This window comes from Hyla sarda, chromosome 2 (assembly GCF_029499605.1).
Source record: "Hyla sarda isolate aHylSar1 chromosome 2, aHylSar1.hap1, whole genome shotgun sequence".
NCBI lineage: Eukaryota > Metazoa > Chordata > Amphibia > Anura > Hylidae > Hyla > Hyla sarda.
Genome location: NC_079190.1, coordinates 70,220,049 through 70,242,449, shown reverse-complemented (window position 1 = coordinate 70,242,449; position 22,401 = coordinate 70,220,049). Strand labels below are relative to the sequence as shown.

General features: G+C 42.4%; 1 protein-coding gene across 1 annotated transcript in view; it reads left to right on the top strand.

The window, feature by feature from the left end:
• The window catches only part of WDFY2 (WD repeat and FYVE domain containing 2), a 109,994-nt gene that overhangs the window by 60,455 nt on the left and 27,138 nt on the right, over nucleotides 1-22,401 (top strand). The window contains exons 4-6 of the mRNA XM_056562033.1: nucleotides 1,687-1,741; nucleotides 5,668-5,818; nucleotides 7,566-7,678. Coding sequence (XP_056418008.1) covers nucleotides 1,687-1,741; nucleotides 5,668-5,818; nucleotides 7,566-7,678 — 319 coding nt within the window. The remainder of the gene's footprint in view (nucleotides 1-1,686; nucleotides 1,742-5,667; nucleotides 5,819-7,565; nucleotides 7,679-22,401) is intronic.

Below are 22,401 nucleotides of genomic sequence, written 5' to 3'. Positions count from 1 at the left end.
ATTTATTTATTTTTTTTCTTTCCCAAATATCCTTGTTAAAATGAGGGTGCGTGTAAATGCATGTATACCCCGATAAACTCTTTCTGTCCCCGCAGATGCCGCTGCATTTCAATGATTTAAATAAAGCGGCCACTTTAAATCATGTAACTGCTGCGGCTTCTGCGGGGCCAGAGTCCGCCCGATTCCCTCTTCATTCCTGGCTTTCATATCTACCTCTCCTGTAGGTGCTCTCTTGTAGGCTCCGCCGGCGTCCTGCGCTGTTACTGTGCACTGCGAACCGACGAGTGACGTTGCTAGTAAGTGTGCAGCGCACAGTGACAGCGCTGGATGCCGCCGGAGCCTGCTGGAGAGCATCTACAGGAGAGGTAGATGTGAAAGCCGGGAATGAAGAGGGAATCGGGTGGCGGTGGTGGGACTCTGGCCCCACAAAAGCCGCTGCAGTTACATGATTTAAAGCAGCCGCTTTATTTAAATCATTGAACCGCACCGGCTTCTGTGGGGACAGAAAGAGTTTATCGGTGCATAACACGCAGACAGACGTTAAGCTTAAAATTTTTGCTTAAAGTGTATTATACACAGATAAATACGGTAAATACGTGGAATTATCCTTAAAGGGGTACTCCTCCAGAAAACATGTTAATCTCTCTCTAAAGGATAGGGGATACGATGTCTGATCACGGGGGTCCCTCCACTGGGGACCATGATTTCCATACCGGCAGTGGTGGCGTCCGGAACACGGAGCTTCCATGTTTGTGACATCACACCACGCCCCCTCCATGTCTATGGGAGGAGTCGTGATGGCTGTGGTTGCCGGTCATGACTGGGGTGCCGCAGCAGAGATCAAGGGGCTTCCCAGTGGCAGGATCCCTGGGATTAGACATCTTATCACCCTATCCAAGGATGTTCCCTCTAAAGGAGTTCTCCAGGACTTTTACATTAATGGCCTTTCTTCAATATCAATACTTGATCAGTAGTGGTCTGACGCTCGTTGTGCCGAAGCCACAATGCCAACCTACATAGAAAACACAACCCAAATCAGACAGCTTGTGTAATGGCCTTGCTGTGTTACTACAGCTCAGCTTCCATTTGAGGGGTAGTCTGGGGAATTTGAATAGGGGATAAGTGTCCGTGGCATGGTTTGACTGCTGGGACCCCTGGGATCTGGGCCTTGTTCTAGACACTTATCCCTTATCCCATATCCTGTGGGGATATGTTCAGTTGCCCAATAGACTTGCATTGAGGGGGCATGGCGAGACGTCATGAGGGGGCGGGGCTATGACTTCATTAGCTACCATCGCCGGCTCCAGCGTTCGGAACAGTTTGTTCCAAACACTGAGCAGCGGAGTACCCCTTTAAACTATTGCTTGTAGCCCTATATGTCAATCAGTCAAATCAAGGAGGAGTGAGGAGGCGCTGCTGCAGCTCAGCCCCAACAACTCAACAAAATAGGAGCTTTTAGAACTATACAGTCAGCAAAACTAAAAGTGCGGTTATATTTATCCACCTAGCACCTATCTGCTGGGATCTGAGGCTCTGTACCTGGTTTGGAGAAGACAGTTTCCCTTTCTGTAATGAAAACAATGGCCGTGCTTAGTTAAAAACATAACCATGTATCGTAAAATTTAGTTATGTTTGTATGTTTTAAGTAAATTTATTTATTTGCTTTTTTTTTTTTTCTCCATCTAGGAATTTATTTTAGCTGAAGATTATAATAAAATGAACCCCACAAACACGTATTCCGGTAAGAATGTCTTGTAATAGTTTCTTTTTCTGGTGGTTTTCTTGTTGGCATACGGTAAAACCGATTTCCATAGAAGTTGTTTTTAGGACAGTTTACTTAAAACTGGTCCTATCAGCACATTTGCGGAACAAGCTGACTTACCATGTCCACTTTGGCAACGATTTTCTTTTTTATCCAATGCATCTAAGGTAAGTTTACACTGTGTAAAATAAAAACAAAAACACTATAGTAAAATAGCTATAACAAGCTGTGGTTTGTATGTATAGTGTAAGTCTGTTAGGCTGTGTTTGTGGGAGGGGTGTGGGAGTATATAACGCCCCCCTGCATACCGGTCAGGACGTGTCGGGCATTTGGTGATGCCAGTTGGTTTGTGCAGATGCAATTTGGGTGGGTGTTTTGAAGTTCCCGCCAGTTGCAAGCTCTGGTCCTCTCTCTCTATCGGAGCCTCGTTGTCCAGAGTATTGCAAGAGTGGTACGGTTAGTTATCGGGGGGCAGCCCGCTGGCTACCTCTGGGTCAACGTTGCCGCTCTGGCTCTCGATGTACTGGTGTCCCAGAAGTAGGTGAAGGTAGCATGGGCCAGGTTAGGAGTTTGTACTACTGACCGATTATATTGTGGATAATAAGCTCTATTACACGCTCTGTACCATTGTCCTACTTATGTTCAGTAGGTATATTGCAATGGGGACATGCGCTCATACGGCACGCACGCTCACAGTTTTTATACGGCACGCACGCTCGCAGCATTTATATGGCACACGCTCACAGCATTTATGCGACCCATACGCTCATAGCATTTATACTGCACGCACGCTCATAGCATTGTACTGTACATATGCTTATAGTTTTATACGGCACGTCTGCTCATACCCCATATTGCACGTCTGCTCATACCCCATATTGCACGTCTGCTCATACCCCATATTGCATGTCTGCTCATACCCCATATTGCACGTCTGCTCATACCCCATACTGCACGTCTGCTCATACCCCATACTGCACGTCTGCTCATACCCCATACTGCACGTCTGCTCATACCCCATACTGCACGTCTGCTCATACCCCATACTGCACGTCTGCTCATACCCCATACTGCACGTACACTCATAGCATTCATACTACACATATGCTCATAGCATTTTTACTGCACATATGCTTATAGAATTCATGTTGCATGTACGTTCATAGCATTCATACTGCACATACGCAAATAGGCCGACATTTATCATTGTCTTTAGACAGTTTTTTGTGTCTACAAAAGGTGCAAAAAAGGCGCAAGCAGGGTTTATTTGGGTCTTTTGGTTTACACATTTCTGCTGATTTTGAGTTGCAATCCACTGATTTTGGTAATGCACATGATAAGGGTTTTATGAACTGTGCCTTTTTTTGAAAAGGCGCAAAGCCACTGAAAAGTCTCTAAAACTACACCAGCCCAGACTTTTTTGGTGTATGTGAAGAGAGAAATTTCAGAAAATGTGACCTGCACAAAATTTATCAAATGCTCTGTGACCATTTAATACATTTGGTGCTCCTACACATTACCAGCACACAGAAAAAAAAGTGTAGAAAAATGCTTCACTTACACCTACAGTGATAAATGCCGGCCACAGCATTCATACTGCACATACGCTCATAGCCCCATACTGCACGTATTCTTTCAAGTGCTGGGACCCGGCGCATTAATTTCTATGGGAAATGGCACTCGAGCGTCATCTGCGCTCCCATTGAAATGAATGGAGGGCGTGCTGTCTACCATTAGATGACATGCGCTTCTCACTGAGGGAACTGGGGTCCCGTGTCAGCTTTTTATACCTAATTTACTGCAGTATCTGTTTTCATTTTACACTGTGTGAATGCAGCCCAAAATGTAAAATGTTACAACTTTGTAAATGGTCCTCCCAACTTGTATCTACAGCTCCAGGGTAGACATATGTGCTTACATGGTAACAGACAGTAAAGAAAGACCTACAGAGGGGATAGGATTAGAAACTGTTAAATACATAAAGAGAATCAACACGGTAAACGAGAAGATATTTAAAAGAAGAAAAACTATCACAAGAGGACATCGTTTTATATAAGAGGGGAAAAGGTTTATGCAGTAATATGAGGAAGTATTATTTTACTGAGGGAGTAGTGGACGCATGGAATAGCCTTCCTGCAGAAGTGGTCGCTGCAAATACAGTGAAGGGGGAAATTTATCATTATATACACAGTTTTCACTATCTATATTGCACACACTTTTTTCCGCAATTCAGTTTATGTGTGTTTTTGTGCAATTTACAAGTGGAATTCTAAATCACAGTGTACGGTAGAGCTGAATATGTGGTGGACATCGATTTATCAATGGCGTCTTTTCTCTTTACACTCCCAAATTTTGCGCAAGTCCTGATTTTATTGCGAAATTATACACCATCAAGGAGGACACTTAAAATGTTATAAGAATAAGTCCAGCAATATGTAATACATATTTAGATTAGACTCCGGTCTGTATAGACTGTAGATCTGTAGAACTGTGTAAAATTCAAACTCCTGCTGTACTTGATGAGTGCAGGAGATTGCATCTGTGTAATGTAACCATGGTGACCGTACAACTAAGAATATACCAATGTATGTGCAGGGAGGGGGAAGGAGGTAGGGCTGTTAGGTCTATGTATATGTGTGATCATGTGTATGTAGCAGAGCTGAGTGTTTGATTGTGTGTATGCAGCAGAGCTGAGTGTGTGATTGCGTGTATTCAGCAGAGCAGAGTGTGCGTGGTCATGCATACACATAATCACACATTCAGCTCTGCTCCATACACATGCTGCACACTAATTTCTGCTACATGTACATGATCATACAGTCAGCTCTGTACACAGTGTTTACCAACCAGGGTGCCTCCAGCTGTTGCAAAACTACAATTCCCAGAATGCCAAGTTTTGCAACACTTGGAGGCATTCTGGTTGGTAAAACTGATATAGAGGTAAGGGAGGGGACAGATTGTTTAGCAAAATTACATATTTTTTAAACCCAGACATTTATGATTTTACTATTGTGCAGAGTTTTGTTCGGCGCACACTGCTGCTCCGGCACTTCTAGCTATGTGAGCAGTGTACAGCAGGAAAATGCCACAGCTCTGTGAAGTGTGAGGTAGAGAAGGAGTGCACGGTAGAATGAGGGGGGGGGCGTTCCTATATTTGCACAAAATTTATCAAAGGACGTGCGCAACTTTTGTAAATTGTGAGCAAGAGTGTAAATTAGACAAGTGGTGTAAAGGTGTAGATCTGTGTCTACAAGAGACACCTAATGAGAAATCTCCCCCAAGGAGTTTAAGCATGCATGGGATTAGCAGAAGGCTATTCTTTACATAAGTTGGAGATATGCATAAAGCTATCCTTCATATAAGGTAGAGATAGGTATAAGGCTATCCTTCATATAAGGTAGAGATAGGTATAAGGCTATCCTTCATATAAGATAGAGATAGGTATAAGGCTATCCTTCATATAAGATAGAGATAGGCATAAGGCTATCCTTCATATAAGATAGAGATAGGCATAAGGCTATCCTTCATAAAGGATAGGCATAAGGATTTCTTCATATAAGACAGGGCCAGGGACTATCCATAGTATTCAGAATATTGGGCAGACAAGATGGGTCACATGGTTCTTATCTGCTGACACATTATTTGCTTCTTTTGTAGTCTACATGATTGTTGATTTTTCATTTTAGATACGAAAAATTATATAAAGTCATGCACAAATTTATATATTTTTATATTTTCTATAACTTAGAAGACGTAGCATTGCTTTGCTTGAGCCCCACGGCAAGAGTCCATGTCTGACACTTAAGATGTCTTATTGTAAGAGGATGACTAACGTGTTCCTTAAATCCTGTCACCCACCTGAATCTCCAGTAACCATGATAACTATATGTTTTGATACCATACAGCACACCAAGGCAGAGTAACCATGGTTCTCTTCATTCTGGAGATGGAGTGGATGTTGAGTACAGGTCAGGACAAGCTCTTCACTTGGCATTGCTCAGAGACTGGAGAACGTCTTGGAAACTACCGCACTACAGCCTGCGCCTCATGCCTGCAGTATCCTTTTAGAGTCCTGTTACATAACAAGTGGAATCGTATTGTAGTCTATGTATAACCTTGTGTCTTATTTGAGTCCTTCTACATTTTCAGCTACAATTCACTTTCCAAGCTGCTGACACTGCTAGATGTTATGGCAAGGTGACACATGAGACCTATCCAATATCTGTCTGGTGCAAAATGTTTAAAGGGGTTGTCCAGTGGGAATAACATTTCAGCTATGGCCAGAGGTTTGCTATTAAAATAAAAACAGCTTATACATACCTTCATGGCTCCTCTCAGGTCTCCTGTGTCAGGGCACCCCATCCGCAGGCCGATGTCTGCCAAATCATTGCAGACACTCTTCTTCCCAGCCCTCCAGATGTGACGTGACAGCACCGCTCCGCTAATCTCCGCTAATCACTGGCTGCAGCGGGGAAGCAGCATTGTGAGCAATGTTACTGCGGGCGCTACACTTTGCAGCTCTGGGAGAAGATGAGACACCGGCCTGCGGACAGGGCACCCTGACACTGGAGACCTGCCCGAGAGCCAGGAAACTATGTATAAGCTGTTTTTATTTTATTATAAGATAAAATATGCCCATAAATAAGATTTTATTCCCACTGGACAACCCCTTTAAAGGGGTACTTTGCTGCTCAGAGTTTGGAACTATAGAATGCTAGAGCCGGCGCCGGGAGATCGTGACGTTACAGCCCTGCCCCCTCACGACGCCCCGCCCCCTAAATGCAAGTCTATGGAAGCCGTCACGCCCCCTCCCATAGACTTGCATTGAGGGGATGGGGCTATGATGTCACGAGCTCCCGACTCCAGCATTCGGAACAGTTTGTTCCAAACACTGAGCAGCGGAGTACCCCTTTTAAAGAGGTGTCTCCGAGCCCCTAGGCTGGAATGCCTCCTTTCTCCCCCTCCCTCACCCGTTCCTGCCTTATTGACAATCAGCTGGAAACCAAGCCCTGTTTCCAAATCTTGCACACCTGGAAGTTTGCAACAGCTGAAGGTCCACCAATTGGAGACCACTGCTTTAGAGAATGTTTTCCAGTATGGTTGTACAGTTTTGTGTCTGTTCAGACAACATACCATAAGTCAATCCGGACTCTGATGATAAGATGTGGTCTCTGAACCAGACCTCCAATTGAACCTCGAAGATCACAGCAAATTCAGTATGCAAAGTACACAAAGTTGTATGCTGCACATTATATGCAGAGATATGCGTCCTAAGCTGCAGCTGCTGCGGCACGTGTTACCTGCAAGCCTTACCATGGGAACCACTTTACCACTTCCTTACAGCTCACAGCCTCCAATTACAGCGGCTATAATTGAGCGGAGCCGCATGTTCTGCTCAGATGATGTACCGCGCTTTATTAACTATTCAGTACTCCGTAAATCTCAGTCCGTGTAGAAAAGACGGCTTTACTGCTTGTATTTCATCTTTCTGTTATACAACCAAGTCCTGAAGATCTACAGGTATAAAGTAATAGAATATGCACGTTTTTTTTTCTCATGCCATTAAGAATGCGGATGGTTGTTTGTGTTACCGTTATGTTCTTTCATAACAGCAGAACACAAAACAGGAATTGTTCTCTTGGGGCCTGAAGCATATGAGGCTGTGTTCTTCTCTCTTTTTTTCATGCACTCAAATGTTTTTGTACATTTATGTATTCTATAGGTCCTATAACACCTGCTACATATAATGCTTTCTAAAAACATATCCTTCGTATCTATTTTGTGCCTTGACACTATGCAAAAGATTCGACGTGGAGACAAGACATGTGTTTGTCGGTGACCATTCTGGGCAGGTCACTATTCTAAAACTTGAACAAGACAACTGTAGCCTCATAACGACATTTAAGGGTCATACAGGTAAGTGGTTGCCTACTATCAGGTATGGCTCACTGTAGGTGGTGGAGCCATTGGTTGACTTAAGAAGATTGGCCATATAAGCAATTTACAAAGACTTGGCTTCACCTTGGTTTTCTTGACCAAGCAGGCATGTTTTATTTATATTTAAAAAAAAAAACATATTTTTATTATTTTTCCAACAATTATACAAAAGAATAATCCAATACGCTGATGAGAACCAAGGAGTACGGCTCTACTGCTCAATCCAACACCTACTCGAATGCTAGACACCAGCTCAATATCCCGTGGAACTTCACCGGGGTGCAATCCAGTAAAGGATAAGTAATAGCAAATAGTTCAAAAAGTAAAAAGATGCACTTACCCAGGATACTTGCTAGAAGGAATCTTAATTCCCAAACAGCTTAAAAACGTACAGCGGGTAGAAGCAGAGGAGCAACCTCACAGCGACAGACTGTTTCCTGTGCTCCCAGCCGATCGGCAGCCCGAGGAAGTGCGCTTGGAGCGCAGGAAACAGTCTGTCGCTGTGAGGTTGCTCCTCTGCTTCTACCCGCTGTACGTTTTTAAGCTGTTTGGGAATTAAGATTCCTTCTAGCAAGTATCCTGGGTGAGTGCATCTTTTTACTTTTTGAACTATTTACAAAAGACTAAGACAATAGCCGGGACAATCCTCCAACATATTAAATAAACATAGGACAGAGTGAAATTGGCTTTGCGGATTAAATAGGTAATACTTTCCTATTGCTTTAGGGCAGCTTCCTCTATAGTGTGTAAGTAGAATCAGAACTATTTGACGATGCTACAGGGTCTGTAAAGTTAGTGTAGTTCATAATATAGTGTCTGTACCTGTGTTTAATGGTGGTCTCGCAATTCTTATGTGATCTTTGCCCCTGTTTTTTTTTTTTTTTTTTTTTTTTTTTTACAGCATACAAAATGCATTGTCTCAGGTTTTCCCAGGTTTCAGTGCAGCCCGAGACATTACATCATTAGTCAGGCGTTCACTTGAGCCTGTCTGCTTCAGTGGGTGGAGCGACCGCTGGGTGGGAGGGAGATAATTCTGCAAGGAATTGTAGTTTTGCAACAGCTGGAAGCACCCTGGTTAGAAAACACTGGTCTATTGTTTACAGCACAGTATGGTAGAGAGCTCAGGTGTGCTTTGGATGGGGTGGCTGATTGGGGGGGAGAGAAGTGACCACACTTACAAACAAGGTATCGTTGGAGTTGGAGGGAGGGAACTCCAACAGGAAATAGCCAGTTCACAAAAAGATAGCAGCATGTTATTGTGGATTCAGAATACAGCCATTTAGCTCCAAGATGAGCACAGATTCTTGCTAAGCATGTTCATTACTGTCTGGCAGGTAAGTATTAAAATTACCTTATAGTGGAAAACCCCTTTAAGGACATGCAGACCCCATAAAAAATCCATTTGTTCTTCCAACCACTGTTAGTGACAATGGGGCTCAAATCCTGTCACTTTGAGCAGGTATCCTGATCTGCCAGCGGCTCTTTATAGAGCAGGAGGAGCTGAACAGATTGATGTATAATTTTGTGGCAATAGGTTTGATATAGCTTGAATTATGTTTATTTAAATCTCTGCTCATTCTGTCCTTAGCAGTCCAGTGGTCAGTCCTAATCATTGATTGACAGATTGTATGTATACACACGGAAGGTTGTCAATCATAGAGTGGGACCGCCCACTGGACTCCTATGCATAGAAAAATCAGAAGTTAAGTTTAATCTTTTCCCATAAAATTATATATCAATCCACTCAGACTCTCATGCTCTAGAACATTATATTGATAAATTAAAGCATAACTCCAATGGTGATATGTCAAATGACTATTGTGCAGGACCTTATTCTTCATTTTGAATTTGGCACCTAAATGCCTCAAAAGGGGTACTCCGCTGCTCAGCGTTTGGAACAAATAGTTCCGAATGCTGGAGCCGGTGCCGGGAGCTCGTTACGGCATCGGGAGCCCCTTCATGACGTCACGCCCCCTCCCATAGACTTGCATTGAGGGGGCAGGGCATGACGTCACGAGCTCTCTGTGCCGGCTCCAGCATTCGGAACAGTTTGTTCCAAATGCTGAGCAGCGGGGTACCCCTTTTAAAGCATTACTACAATTGTGATATCACAAATGACTATTGTGACCTATTTGGTGCCTTAAAGGGGTATTCCAGGAAAAAACTTTTTTTTTATATATCAACTGGCTCCAGAAAGTTAAACAGATTTGTAAATTAAATAGAAGGTAAATTGGGGCTCAAGGTCTTGAACAAATGGCCATAGAATATTGTTTGATAAAAAAACTGTTTATTATATATATAAAAAACTAGTGGAGGTAGGTGTACCACAGGGCCCTTGTGATGACACCACTCCAACAAGTATATCAATAAAATGGTATAGTAAATAATAAAATATTAAAAATGTGACCACTATAGGAAGGTAGATAAATTCCTCTAAATGATGCGCTCGTTTTTTTCTTTTTCGATTGACGCAATACTATAAAAATAGCAACTCAATGGCTGTAACCAGTAGCAACCATATGTGAGACTGTCAGCCGGCAGTAGTAATTCTTAATAAGTTCCTTCAGTCCTTAATCAATGATAGATATAGAAAAGGATATAGAAAATGCTGGCCAGCATAAATATTTCGTTTCAACACATACTTTGAGTTCAAGTCTCTAGCGCAGTCAATTTGTAACAAGTTGTACAGATTTATACTGCTGCAGCAAATAAAGTCTATGATGTTTGTCAACTATGCAAGAGATACTGGCAGTTATGGCAGGTAATTTTGTATCTCACCACTCCCGGGTATGTTCGGTTGCGATCACCTCTGCGATCCCTTCTAAGATGCAGTCCTCGCAGTATATTGTATACGTATCAGTGGCGGCGGATGCCGGGTCGCGGACCTGGAAGTGGCGTTAAGACAGCGGTCTCACAGCTCCTACGTCTGGAAAGCAGAAGGTGGCGGTGATCGCCAGATGGTGAATCCCCAGATGGTGAATCCGCAGCGCTGCCGACAGCAGGTAAGTGGCAATGCTGGTAGCGTCCTCGTGGCAGCGAGGCGTGCGTAGAGATAGTAGGTTGATTGACAGGTATCTCCGCTACTCTCTGGTTGCTTTAGAGATGGAATGTAGCTATATGAATTCCATATGAAAATGGTCTCAGTGGTCACAGGGGGACGCTGGACGCGTTTCAGGACTGTCTCAGTCCTTTCTTCAGCAGCTATGTATATCACGCTGCTGAAGAAAGGACTGAGACAGTCCTGAAACGCGTCCAGCGTCCCCCTGTGACCACTGAGACCATTTTCATATGGAATTCATATAGCTACATTCCATCTCTAAAGCAACCAGAGAGTAGCGGAGATACCTGTCAATCAACCTACTATCTCTACGCGCGCCTCGCTGCCACGAGGACGCTACCAGCATTGCCACTTACCTGCTGTCGGCAGCGCTGCGGATTCACCATCTGGGGATTCACCATCTGGCGATCACCGCCACCTTCTGCTGTCCGGACGTAGTAGCTGTGAGACCACTGTCTTAACGCCACTTGCAGGCGCTGCAGGTCCGCGACCCGGCATCCGCCGCCACTGATACGTATACAATATACTGCGAGGACTGCATCTTAGAAGGGATCGCAGAGGTGATCGCAACCGAACATACCCGGGAGTGGTGAGATACAAAATTACCTGTCATAACTGCCAGTATCTCTTGCATAGTTGACAAACATCATAGACTATTTGCTGCAGCAGTATAAATCTGTACAACTTGTCACAAATTGACTGCGCTAGAGACTTGAACTCAAAGTATGTGTTGAAACGAAATATTTATGCTGGCCAGCATTTTCTATATCCTTTTCTATATCTATCGTTGATTAAGGACTGAAGGAACTTATTAAGAATTACTACTGCCGGCTGACAGTCTCACATATGGTTGCTACTGGTTACAGCCATTGAGTTGCTATTTTTATAGTATTGCGCCAATTGAAAAAGAAAAAAACGAGCGCATCATTTAGAGGAATTTATCTACCTTCCTATAGTGGTCACATTTTTAATATTTTATTATTTACTATACCATTTTATTGATATACTTGTTGGAGTGGTGTCATCACAAGGGCCCTGTGGTACACCTACCTCCACTAGTTTTTTATATATATAATAAACAGGTTTTTTTATCAAACAATATTCTATGGCCATTTGTTCAAGACCTTAAGCCCCAATTTACCTTCTATTTACATTTAACTATTTCATCACCTTGGGTATAGGTGATATAATTGGGTAGCCCAGGTCGTATGGTTATTTGATTGACAAGAGCCTCTCCAAACCCACATTGTAAGATTTGTAAATTACTTCTATTAAAAAATCTTAATCCTTTCAGTACTTATGAGCTTCTGAAGTTAAGGTTGTTCTTGTCTGTCTAAGTGCTCTCTGATGACACCTGTCTCAGGAAACGCCCAGTTTAGAAGAGGTTTGCTATGGGAATTTACTTCTAAACTGGGCGTTTCCCGAGACACGTGTCATCAGAGAGGACTTAGAAAGAAAAGAACAACCTTAACTTCAGAAGCTCATAAGTACTGAAAGGATTAAGATTTTTTAATAGGGGTAATTTACAAATCTGTTTAACTTTCTGGAGCCAGTTGATATATAAAAAAAAGTTTTTTTCCTGGATAACCCCTTTAATGTCTCAATGAGGCGCCTTTCTCCCCCACAGTTTATAGTTGTGTAAAATCCGTATCCATCTCACTGAGCTACGAGCTGCAGGGAGAAAGGCGTCTTGCTGAGACATTTAGGCGCCGATTTAAAAATGAAAATAATTTAGAAAAATGACTATTGTGCACAATGCTGCATAAAACCACTTGCCATATCACCATTTCAGATATGCATTTGAACCTTTTTTATGGTGACTTATTCCCTTCCAGTATTTGGCCAATCCCAGTGAAGTCTTTTGGTTCTTCTGATTTTAATCTCATGTGTATGGCCAGCATTACCCACATTAGGCTCAATGGAATGATCTTGGAGTTAACCCGTTGTATTCCCTTGTCATTCACAAATCCAATGTAATCTGGATTTTCATGATGGAATACTTTAGAACTATTGATTCCTATGCACAAATATAGTCACCACAGGCTGATTCAGAAGCGAATACTCATGTCTTACACATAAATACTAATAATATAACATGTACTTGATTTGCTGTTTTGTATATGCCAAGATATATGTCTAGAAGAACTATGAAGCCCAACACGTGCCAGTACCTAGTATAGCAGATGCAGCAACATTATGGTGATTGATGATTGTAATATCGATTTTATTTTATTTTTTCCACACTTGACTAATGTAAAGATTAATGTCTATTAAATCAGATTTTTTATGATGGGATCGTAATGCAGACTATTAGTATAAAACCCTTCCCACGGGGAGCGTAGTCTTATTATTATCTTTTGTTATAGCTTATCCTTGGAAAATGTAATGGTGCCATTGTGTCGCTATCTTATACAATTGGCACATGGGTAATGCTTATATTTTCCATTTGGGCTGTATTAGCTCATTGTTTGTGCATCGCTGTTAGATTGGGCTGTTTTTCCCATGTAGCTGTCACCCAGGAATTAACATCAGCCTCTAATTACAGCAATTTACAGGCACAGACTTTCTCTTAATCCCCAGGTCTATCTAGTTGTCGGCTTTTTGACTAGTGTGACAGAGCTGGCTTATCGCTGCCTTGTGAATTGTGTTTTGAGACTTTTTTTTAGTGTGAAACTCTTTACTGTGTAAGTAGTTAGACAGTGCTTTTTCAGTGTCAGACTGCTTTTTCTAAGGTGTGCTGTGTTGTGACTTGTTAGCATTAAAGCTGTCTATACCTAGACAGATCCTGCCACCCACTGTGAACTGTGCGGCTGAACTTATCTCCGATCAAACGACTCCTCTCAGTTTACTCGCCATACAGATTGGCCATATTGCTACACAATTGATACCTGTTGCTATTGTTGTAACATAGTTCATAAGGTTGAAAAAAGAGTCCATCAAGTTTAACCTATAACCCTAATGAGTCCCTACTGAGTTGATCCAGAGGAAGGCAAAAAACCCTCATACTAGAGGTAAAAATTCCTTCCCGACTCCAAATATGGCATCAGAATAAATCCCTGGATCAACCTTCTGTCCCTATAAATATAGTATACATAACCAGCAATGTTATTATTCTCCAAAAATGCATCCAGACCCTTTTGAATTCTTTTACTGAGTTCACCAAGACTACCTCCTCTGGCAGAGAATTCCACACTGCTCTTACAGTAAAGAACCCCCCCCCAGTCTGTGCTGGTGTAGAAACCTTCTTTCCTCTAGACGTAGAGGATGCCCCCTTGTAATAGATACAGTCCTGGGTATAAATAGATCATGGGAGAGATCTCTGTACGGTCCCTTGATATATTTATACATAGTTATTAGGTCTCCCCTTCTTTTATCTAAACTAAATAACCCTAATTCTGATAATCTTTCTGGGTACTGTAGTCCTCCCATTCCCCGTATTACTCTGGTTGCCCATCTTTGAACCCTCTCCAGCTCCACTATATCTTTCCTGTATACTGGTGCCCAGTACTGTACACAGTATTCTATGTGTGGTCTGACTAGTGATTTGTACAGCGGTAGAATTATTTCCTTGTTGTGGGCATCTATGCCCCTATTAATGCACCCCATGATTTTATTTGCCTTGGCAGCAGCTGCCCGACACTGGTCACTACAGCTAAATTTACTGTTAACTAAGACTCCCAAGTCCTCTTCCACGTCAGTCATCCCAAGTTTTCTCCCATTTAATACATAATCCCAGCCCAAATTTTTCTTCCCCATGTGCATTACCTTACATTTATCAGTGTTGAACCTCATCTGCCACTTCCCAGCCCAAACCTCCAACCTATCCAGATCCATTTGTAATAGTGCCCTGTCCTCTATTGTGTTTACCACTTTACAGAGTTTAGTATAATCTGCAAAGATTGCTGCTTTACTATTCAACCCCTCTACAAGGTAATTAATGAATATATTAAATAGAATAGGACCCAAGACTGACCCCTCTGGTACCCCACTAGTAACAGTCACCCAATGAGAATTAGTACCATTAATAACCACCCTCTGTTTCCTATCACTGAGCCAGTTACTTACCCAATTACACAAATTCTCCCTCAGCCCAATCCTTCTAATTTTATGCACCAACCTATTATGTGGCACCTTATCAAATGCTTTGGAAAAATCCAGATATACGACATCCAGCGATTGCCCCTGGTCCAGTCTGGAGCTCACCTCCTCATAAAAGCTGATCAGGTTAGTTTGACAGGACCGATCCCTCAAAAAGCCATGCTGATATGGAGTCATATATTATTATTAGGATACTCCAAAATAGCATCTCTTAAAAAACCCTCATACAACCGAGGTTAAACTAACAGGCCTATAATTCCCAGGGTCACCTTTTGACCCTTTTTAAATATTGGCACCACATTTGCCATGCACCAGTCGTGGGGAACAGTCCCTGTAACTATAGAGTCCTTGAATATCAAAAATAGGTGTCTGTCTATTACAATACTTAATTCCTTTAGAACACGGGGGTTAATGCCATCTTGGCATTTGTCTATTTTGATTTTTTTTGTAGGCGGCACTGTACTTCTTTCTGGGTTAGACAGGTGACCTGTACTGGGGCGTTTACCTTATCTCACTGTATTTCATCTGACATTTCATTTTCCTCGGTGAATACAGTGGAGAAGAATGTGTTTAGTATATTTGCTTTTTTTCTGATCCCATTTTATAATTTCTTCTTTATCGTTTTTTTTTTTTTTAAAGGGCCTACACTTTCATTTTTAACCTTTTTGCTATTTATATAGTTAAAGGGGTTCTCCACCATAAGGTGATTTTAGTTCGTACCTGGCAGACAGTAATGGACATGCTTAGAAAGGATCTGCGCTTGTCTTGGGGCTAAATGGCTATGTTGTGAGATTTCCATAACACTGGCTAGCTTTTTGTGAACTAGTATTTCCTGTTTGACTTTTATTTTTTTGACTACAAATCCCACAATTCCATCTTCCTCCCTCCCACACATCGGCCACCCCACCCATTGAAACATAAATGAGCTGCAACCATTCAAATCAGTGTGGTTTTCAATCAGGGTGCCTACAGCTGTTGCAGATTGATTTCTCTCCCACCAAGCGATCCCTCCACCCATTGAACCAGACAGGCTCCCTGCCATCAGCTGACTAGTGAGTCAGGTCTCGGCCACATTGCACGCTGGGAAAAATCTGAGACAACAGTCATTTTGTATGCTGGTAAAAATAAATATTGGAGTGAAAATCACAGAAGAATTGTGAGAAAACCGTCACACACAGGTGAATACACTATATTATGAACTACACTAACTTTACGGCCCCTGTAGCATAGTCAAATAAAAAAAATCCTGGAATACCCCTTTAAAGAACATTTTGGGGTTAGTTTTACTCTCTTTGGTAACGAGTCTTTCTGTCTCTACTTTTGTGGCTTTTATCTGTTTTTTTTGCATATTCTACATTTTTCTCTATAGCTTTTTAAGCTTCTTCACTGCCGTCCTGTTTTAGTAGTTTAAATGCTTTATTTTTGTCATTTATTGCCCCCTTAACATTTATATTCATCCATATTGTTTATTTTATTTTATTCCTGATCCTTTTATTCCCATAAGGTATATACATCTTACAGTGAGAATTTTAGATATTTTTAAAAGTCTTCCATTTAGTGTCAGTATTCCTGTTTTTGAGGACATTATCCCATTTTATATTGTTAAGGGCTTCTCTGAGTTGATCAAACTTTGCCTTCCTAAAGTTCATTGTTTTTGTGGCCCCTCGAGAGATTCCCTTATTGAAGAACAAGTTATAATGTATTATATTATGATCACTATTTCCTAGGTGTCCTTCTTGAACATTAGTTACTCTGTCAGGTCTGTTGGTTAATATTAAGTCTAGTAGGGCGCCCCCTCTGGTTGGGTCCTGCACCATTTGGGACAGATAATTGTCTTTAGTTATAGTCAGAAACCTGTTTCCTTTATGAGATTCACAGGTCTCGGTCTCCCAGTTTATATCAGGATAAAGTCCCCCATTATTATCACCTCATTCTGATTTGCTGCCTTGTTTATTTGCCTCAGTAATTGATCTTCTTCCTCTTCCATTATGTTTGGTGGCTTATAGCAAACCCCTATCAGTATTTTATTTTATATTTATCCCCATATATTTCTACCCATAATGACGCCACATTATCATTTCCTTCCCGGATATCCTCCCGCAGTGCGGCCTTCAGACTTGATTTCACATACAACTCCTCCCCCTTTCTGTTTTGTCCGATCCTTCCTGAATAGACTATAACCCTGTATGTTGACCGCCCAGTCACAGGTATCATCCAACCAAGTCTCTGTTATACCCACTATGTCATAATTTTCCTCAGACATCAACCACTCCAGTTCGTCAGTTTTATTGGTCAGACTTCTGGCATTAGTTATCATGCATTTCAATGGTGTATGTTTTTTTTTTTTTTTTTTTTTCCTATGAAGCCTATGAACTATTCTAACCCCTCCCTCCACCCCCAGGCACATTAATAAGTCCCCCTCTCTATCTACACTATCTTCCCCCTCTATGTTGTAGGTTCCCTCCCCCCAGTCGCTAGTTTAAACACTCCTCCACCTAGCCATCTTCTCCCCAAGCACAGCTGCACCCTCACAATTGAGGTGCAGCCCGTCCCTACGGTAGAGCCGGTAACCGACAGCGAAGTCGGCCCAGTTCTCCATGAACCCAAACCAAACCCCTCCTTCCTACACCAGTAATCCTACACTTGTAATAGAACCATCAGCATCGTATATGTGAAAGTTAGGATTAACTCTTACATATAGTGGCAACTTTAAACAGGTTTAAGGGGATAACAAACAGATGGGAATACCCCATCAGACAAATAAAAATAAAAATAAATACAACAAGATGCTCTAAGTGCTGTTACCCTTCGATTTTTCAGTGTTGGTAGGCAAGACGAGTTTTAACTTCCCTTTTGGCGTTGTGCTACTAGCACAACACCACCTTGCACTTTGTATATTACAATGTGAGTATAGCCAGGGACCCGAGATAGTAACTCGAAACCTGAAGAGAAGATTCTGGAAAATCCTCTGAAGAAGCTGCCATACTATCACGGCGCTCCCTGCTGTAAACTGTATTAAAGACTGATGAACAGACAATAGAAAAAATAACAAAGATTTAATATAGTTTAAAATGGCCAACGTGTTTCAGGGGTGCAGCTGTACTTCAACACTGGACCTGATAAAGAAGGCAGGCGGATCCTTGTAACATGTCTCTTTTAAGCTATATTAAATCTTTGTTACTTTTTAACATTCATTTTATTGAAAAGTAAAAAAAAGGGTACAAAACAAAACCTGGGGACCCCCCCCAATCATGTGTGCACACAAATCATATACAAAATGACAATATCCCTCACAGGGGAGCGAGTAATGTACAGTACAGGAGACTACATATAAACCGAACTATGTCCGGAAGAACATAATCAACAGTACAATAATGCTAAACATTTGGGTAGAAGATAGGGAACAGCGAAAGAGCACGGCTCTGACTGTGGGGCCAAGGTATACACTTTTGGTGGGCCCCTATACACCAAAACAAGATATGTAGACCGTTTATGGTTCTCTTCTTCTGAGGATTCCCTGGAATATTCTCTTGTTGTCGCACATTTTTCCCAGATTCTTCTATGGTAAGTAGAGATGAGCGAATCGAATCTAAGGAATCCAAATTAGTTACGAATTTCAGGAAAAATTTGCTTTACAACTAATCCAAATATCGCCGCCAGAGGACTGAGCTCCTGTGTCAGCTAGCAGTCGTTTCTCACCCAGCAGCCGTAATTGATTGGTTCACTCGGTCATCCACTTCATCCGAAGTGACATCCGATACCCCCAGTTAGTCGGCTGGTTACTCAGACTCAACCCTCAGTTGGCATGGCCCTCATGCTGCTTTTGCCACCTCCAGGCTCTGTCATTGTGCTGCCATATGGTCTCCTCATACTGATGCTGCCACCTCCAGGCTCTGTCTTTGTGCCGCCATGGATACTGCCAAACATAATTAAGGTTCTGCTCCCCAGTTACAAAAATTCCTCTGCATCAGACCACACGTAAGTATTGAGGATATGCATTAGCTGAAACTTAACTTTTCTTGGGATAAAATATATGGACCCAAAATTGTTTTGAAATCTAACAAAAGGAAAGGTGTGCAAAAAACACCATGTGCCACCTACACCACCAAGTATTGATGTGATGCAAAGACCTCTAAAAGGTGGAAGGGAACAACGTATGGTTCATTGTAGCAGGTGGGGGTAAAAACTTCCACTGTAAGGCCCTACTCTCACACTATTAATTCCCTTCGTTGTAAGTGTTACTCGCCCTAAAAAGAGTGGCCCCCACACAGGAATCTCTCCCTATTTCCACCTAGAAAACACTGCCATTTTTCAGGGTTTTTAGGTGGAAATAGGGAGGGGTTCCTGTGTGGGACCTTCCTTTTTAGGGCGAGTTACACTTGCCAAAAAGGGAATTAATAGGGCGAGAGTAGGGCCTTACAGGGGAAGTTTTTACCCCCACCTTTTACAATGGACAATACGTTGTTCTCTTCCATCTTTTGGAGGCAAGTGTTAATCGTCCTAAAAAGGGCGGCCCTACACAGGAACCTCTCCCTATTTCCACCTAAAAACCCTGGGAAATGGCAGTGTTTTTAGGTTTAAATAGGGAGAGGTTCCTTTGTGGGGCCGCCCTTTTTAGGGCGAGTAACACTTGCCAAGAAGGGAATTAATAGTGCGAGAGTAGGGCCTTACAGGGGAAGTTTTTACCCCCGCCTGTTACAATGGACCATACGTTGTTCCCTTCCACCTTTTAGAGGTATTTGCATCACATCAATACTTGGTGGTGTAGGTGGCACATGGTGTTTTTTGCACACCTTTCCTTTTGTTAGATAAAAAAATATATATTTTATCCTAAAAATAATATTAAAAGTTAAGTTTTACGTAATGCATATCTTCAGTACTTACTTGTGCACACCAACACCTTGACAAAAGAGACCGTTTTCTTCTGCCTACCTTCCTCAGCTACTATTCTGATCCTGCCACCCGCCTGATGCCGCACATCTGATGCAAAGTTCTCCTTCTTTCACCCACCTTAGTCACCGGGTACTGGTAATAACACCCACCACACCACTCTGTCACCGGGTCACTTACAGGGCTGCTGATGCCACCTCCAGGCTGTCTCATTCTGCCACCATATGTTCTCCTCATGCTGATGCCACCTCCAGGCTGTCTCATACTGGCACCATATGTTCTCCTCATGCTAATGCCACCTCCAGGCTGTGTCATTGTGCCAACATGTGATATCCTTGTTATATTGATATTGTAGTTTGACAGTATTTTTTTTCAAAGTAAGCGCTTTGGGCACCCGGGACCCTCAGTCATAAGCATGGGGGGGTTAAAGGCAGGGGCTGGGACAGGCGGTAGCTGGTAGCTGGCCTTGCAGCAGACCGCGAGCTCGATTTTAAGATAAAAGTACAAGCTTTTTCTCCGGGATTACGGGATGAACTACGTAATTCCACTGCTTCATTTCCTACACCACTTGTTGGAAACAATGGCTGATCAGGGCACATGAGCCCTGTGGGGGCTAAACTGGAAAAGGAGGGGGAGGGGGACAGTATAGCACAGGCAAGGTCTTGTGAAATGGGTGGTTTTTATAGTCATCTGACAGTAGAGGAGGAGCAGACTGTGGAGCTACAGGGTGATGAGGAAGACGAGACAGAGGACCCAGACACACCATGGCCATGTGGTCTACTCGTGCTGCTGGCACCTTAAATGAACCATAACTGATTAAATGAAACATTCACAGTTTCACAGTCGGGGGGGCATGCTGAGATCCAGGGGCTGGAACAGAGGTGGTAGCTCGCCTCGCCGAGGACCGCCAGCTTCATTTTAAGATACAAGTACAAGCTTTTTCACTGAATGTGCTCCTGTCCAAGTTGCTGGTACTGCAGTCCCTCCTTTTCAAGTGGACACTCAGACCATGGGGTGCGCTGTGAGGCAGGGGCTGGGACAGCCGGTAGCTCGCCTCGCGGTGGACTGCCAGCTCAAAGCTCACCAGAATGGTTCCTCAAAAAAGGATTTTAAAAAATTTTAATAAATTAAAATTAAATTAAATAAACATTTAAATTTAAAAAAATCTCTTTAATCTCTTCAAATGTGACGCCATATGGTCTCCCGACGCCTCTGATCTGCATGTCATACTGAATAACAGTATTATTTCACTAACACAGCACACTCCCTATGCTTGTTACAGCAAGGCAAAGTGTTCTACACCCCTATTGGGGCTCTCTGTAGGCTGGAAATAGCCATTTTTTAATAGCGATTCGCCACAATTTCTTCGGAAAATTCGGCAAATCAGCCGAATCGAATTTTCCAAAAATTCTCTCATCTCTAAAGTCTGTGGTACATCACAAGTTCTATATTGTTTAATAAATGGAAATATATTTCATGTGTAAGAGCTGTAATGGCACATTGCATTGTTTACTGTCAGTTTGGCCCACAAAAGTAAGAGAGAATGCTCTAGTAGGCCCAGACCTATAGAGAATTATAGGCCCGAGGGACCTGCAGAAGGCAACCTATTTGGAGCTGACTGGTGCCAATCACTTGCTACTAGGGTCATTTTTTATGGGATGAATCACAAATAACCTGTTGTATCTTATTGATATATCCTGTGTGTCATTGATACCAGCACCTCTCTGATAACCAGGAAATCCTACACTCCTCTGATCAATCTCCTCTTTTGGGTACGTTCATATTTTTGCTGCAGATTTTGCTGCCCATTAACTTCATTGGGGTATGCGGTGGACTTTCCGCAGCAGAGATTCCGTTTCTAAAAATCATCTACAGACAGCCGGGGGAGAGCCCGTCCCTATCAAACTCGCAGTAGGAAACTCGCGAGTTTGAAACAAAATACACGTGTGTGAAGTCGAGCCCTCATTATATGCTCACAAGTGCGTATTTTCTGCCACAGATTTGCTTCAGCAGATTTTTCTGCCCATTTAAAGTCAATGAGCAGCAAATCCGCAGTAGATCTGCAGCAAAAATATGAACGTGTGAAATGACCCTTAGGGTACGTTCACACATGCATATTTTTGCTGCAGATTTTACTGCCCATTGACTTCAGTGGGTAGCAAAATCTGCAGCAGCAAAACTGCAGCAAAAAATATGCATGTGTGAAATGTATCCTTAAGGCTTGTTCACACGAGCGGATTTTTCGCAGCTGATCTGCTGCATTTTATTTTCTGCTGCTTATTTTATTATTGACTTACTAGCAAAAAATAAGAAGCAGAAAATCTGCAGCAAAATCCGCACTGAAATACACAGCAAAATCCGCTCGTGTGACGAGCCCTAAGGGTACAGTCGTACATACAGGAACTGCTGTATATTTTTGCTGCATATTTTCTGCAGCTGATTTTGCTACCCATTAACTTCAATGGGTAGCAAAATCAGCTTCACAAAATATGCAGTAAAAATATGCAGGAGATACTTTACGTGTGAACGTACCCTTAAAGGGGTTATCCAGGAAAAAAAAAATTTTGATATATCAACTGGCTCCAGAAAGTTAAACAGATTTGTAAATAACTTATATTAAACAAATCTTAATCTTTTCAGTACTTATGAGCTGCTG